Genomic DNA, 3,629 nt, shown 5'->3' on the forward strand with positions numbered 1-3,629 from the left:
CAACTGCCATTTGTGCACAAATGCAGAATGCGGAGGACAACGCCGATGCCCGATCTGATAAAACAAACGCTCTTTTGCGTGAACTGTGCAATCTTACCAGAGCGTATTCCCAGCAGCAACGGCAGATGTTTATGGATCTCCAACAGGAGATCAGGGGGATGCAGCGTGCTGTACTGCGCGATGACTCCGCCTGGGGTTATCGCACTGCAAATGGTATATTTTCTTTCCATGCATATATGTTATCCACAAACACATATTATATATCCCCTCTGTTCTAAAGTGTTCGTCTAATGTGTGTGTTCTTTTACAAACAAATTTTACAGCCTGGAGTCCATTGCAGCATCGGACGAGCAACGGTGCAGTTGCAAGTAAGTATAGTATTCTAATAACGTGTTCTGTACTCACTTCTTTGTTAAACGATCCAGATGTATGTACTGTAGCATAATTTTTTTTTTTCCAGGCTTCGAGACAGGTGTACCTCCCATGCTCCCTTCATTGTCTCCCATCGGCCATCGTGTTTATTCTTTTTCTCAGCCTCCTATAGGTAATGTCTGTGGCCTCTTTTTTTCCGCACAGGTTTTTAATGCCCTTTGTAAATTTCTTGTTTTTACTGTTTGGCACACTGTGCATACCGTTACCCCCCCTTTTTTTTTTGTTTGGTGCAGGGTCTGCAGGCCAAAACGTGGTCGCAAGGGCCTCCCTTTCTGAGTAAGTATCTCGGGTTATTGAGTGGCCCGTCGACCTGTCTCTGTACTTTATTTTAGACAGGCTTATTTACATTTTCCTGCTTCCTTTTTCATCTAATTGCAGGCAGGATCGCTGTAACCCGCAGCCGGGAGCACAGAACAACATAACACCCTCCAGTGCGCACCCTGTGTGGCAGCCTGTTTCTCAATAGTAAGTATGGGTGCGACACATACAAACAAAAAGTTTGTTTGATCATTTATTCACCTTTATTTTCCAATAATTGTCACGGTAGACTTCAACCTTCGTAAACTTAACTTCGTACACAGTTTGCAACATATGAAGTTTCATCTTATGTTGTTTCATTGCAGCAACAGAGCAGCAGAACACGGCGATGATGACAGAACAACGGAATACCCACATGGACCCCGGCTTTGTAACAGCCAGTCATTGGATAGTAAGTTTCATTTGTTCCCCGCAGACTGAAACCAGTGGGGCTGTGGGAGGGGAGTGCAAGCCCTTTTTTTGGAGCCTGAAAAGAGGTTTTCCAATTGTGGTTACATAACAGGGGATATTTTTGTGAAATGCATTGATAGTTTTTATTGACATTTGTGCACTGTTGTTTTGTCGTCATGTGAAAGGGTTGTCTGAAATGTTTGTTAACAGGTATATTTAAAACTTTGAAACGGTTTGGTATCATTTCTTTCCCCCCCCCACCACCACCACAACAAAACAGTAAAATGCAAATTGTAATTGGTTTTTTTGTTGTTTTGAAGGTGCTGTGGAACATCGGAACATGGTCCGACGGAGCTAGAAACACATCTCGCTATGCTGTCTTTTCCATCTTACGAATGCATCCCGTCGACCTACCTTTGAATATTGAATGCAGCACGAATTTGGAACATATATCAAACATTGCTTTTTTTTTCTATCCTGTTTAATTAATAAAAGTATTTGTTCTGAACTGTTTCGATGTTCTTTTATTAGTTTATATGAGGACGTATGTAGTGACAAATAGTGATTTGCTAATCATAGTATTGCTGCAATGTTACCCCCATAGCATTATCTGTTGACACACAGGCTATGTGGGACTGGCCTATATCCCTCCTTGACCAGGAATATGACAGACAGGTCATACAAGTGGTACTAGGCTACTAAGGATGGCGAGGTTCAGAAAAGAAATCTTGGATAACCTTCCGGCGCACAGCATTTCCCTTGCTTGCATCCGTCCCTCTGTCCGAGGAGGCTATGTCCACTTCTGGAGGGACTACAATGTCGATGTCAAGGTGATGCTTCAGTGCAATGTTATGAAGCATGCAGCATACAAGCACTATGTCAGCTACCTTTTCAGGGGAGTATTGCAGGGAGCCACCAGAGATGTGCAAGCAGCGAAACCTGCTCTTCAATACCCCAAACGTGCGCTCTATTGTACATCTTGTTGCAATGTGTGCCTCGTTGTAACGCTTCTCTGCATCAGACTGGGGCACTGCAAGCGGGGTCAGTAGCCATGTTTTCGACCCATATCCAGCATCCCCTGCAGGAACACAACAGTTAATAACTGTGAGCACATAATATTAAAGGGTCGCAAAATATCCGTATTGAACTTTTCATGTCCTTAGTCACAGCCACCTAACACACATTTACCTATAAGTAGCCCGTTGGTATAGTGACCTTTTCTGCCTTTCACCAGGAAGCAGTGTGCTCTTTGCGGGACTAAAGACGGAAGTGGTCACTAGGCCACCAGGGCACTATAAAGAAATGGCAGCTTGGAATTTCCATGTGTGTTGTTCTATACAGCAATGTTAAGTAGTAGTATTAGTCGTAGTATCACCCCCAGCAGTAAAGCAAATGTAAGCAACTCACCAAGAAGCCATCCGTTTTGATGCAAACTTCCTTCCCAGTGCACTGTTAGACAATATGTAAGAGTCATGGCAGCTCCCTGGAAAACGTGTAACAACATCACGGATCCTAAGGTTAGCATCACAAACCACTTGCACATTCAGCGAGTGGCCCATCTTGCGGTTTCGATACTGCATTTCTTGATCCGCAGGCGGGGTCAAGGCAACATGTGTGCAGTCTATAGCTCCTAGGACATTGGGTAACCGCGCAATCTTGTAGAAGTCCTGCTTGACCCTCCTCTGTTCTTCTTCCCCTGTGGGAAATGCTATGTGCTGGCGAACGTATTTTTTCAGTGCGTGCAGGACCTGAAACACAGTGAAAATTTTGGGATTGGTTATCCATGTTTTATACATTGCAGAAGGGGGGTTGCACAACGATGGAGGAGGGGTGGGATGAGGATAGGGTGTATCGAAATGCGTAGTATTACCTGCGAAAGATGTCTTGAAACAGTTGCCTGGTCCACGCCGCTGTTACCCCCTAACACATGCTGGAATGTCCCTGTGGCTAAGAACTGCAGAACAGTAAGCAGCTTTGCAAGGCCAGGCACTGCGTGAGATCTATGTGTGGTTGGGTCAATATCATCTCTAATTTCATGGTACAGTTGATATATAGCTGTTCTGGTCAAGCGGTAGTCATCCACGATTTTTCTGTCTGACATGTGTTCCAGAACCAGCCGTTGACGAAACACACGTGGGCGGGGGAGCCGGCGTGGGCGAACGTGGACAGGGTGTTGTACAATGGTTTCTGTTACCTCCTCTTCCTGCATGTGCTCATAATCATTGGCAGGGAAAAAGTCCAACTGTGCAAGGAAAAACCCACCATCCATGACTTCTTTTTGCAATTCGCGAGCAGGGGAAACACGAGGACCAACGCTTCTCTGTAGCGCGCAGAATGTACGTCATATTTAAGCGCCAAACGAGCAGCCAATCAGCCGGCGCTCCATGGTGGCGCATAAAATAAACGTTACATATTGTCGCTCGTGTACGGCCCCAGGCTTTGAAAGCCTTTATTTATAAAGCCGAAAAAAAAAAAATATATATATATAT

General features: G+C 44.8%; 1 protein-coding gene across 1 annotated transcript; it reads right to left on the reverse strand.

The window, feature by feature from the left end:
* Positions 1-1,838: 1,838 nt before the first annotated feature.
* LOC115472662 (putative nuclease HARBI1) lies at positions 1,839-3,409 on the reverse strand. The gene is made up of 3 exons (XM_030207039.1): positions 3,011-3,409; positions 2,648-2,888; positions 1,839-2,218 (listed from the first exon to the last, which is right to left on the reverse strand). Exons 1-3 carry the CDS (start codon positions 3,407-3,409, stop codon positions 1,839-1,841), a joined length of 1,020 nt encoding a protein of 339 aa, XP_030062899.1.
* Positions 3,410-3,629: the final 220 nt, after the last annotated feature.

This window comes from Microcaecilia unicolor, chromosome 1, assembly GCF_901765095.1.
Source record: "Microcaecilia unicolor chromosome 1, aMicUni1.1, whole genome shotgun sequence".
NCBI lineage: Eukaryota > Metazoa > Chordata > Amphibia > Gymnophiona > Siphonopidae > Microcaecilia > Microcaecilia unicolor.

Coding starts and splice junctions, on each gene's coding strand:
- LOC115472662 (XM_030207039.1), bottom strand. CDS start 3,409: ATGGATGGTGGGTTTTTCCTTGCACAGTTGGACTTTTTCCCTGCCAAT. Junction 2,889..3,010: donor TTTCAAGACATCTTTCGCAG/GTAATACTACGC, acceptor ACTGTGTTTCAG/GTCCTGCACGCACTGAAAAA. Junction 2,219..2,647: donor TGATGCTAACCTTAGGATCC/GTGATGTTGTTA, acceptor GTGTTCCTGCAG/GGGATGCTGGATATGGGTCG.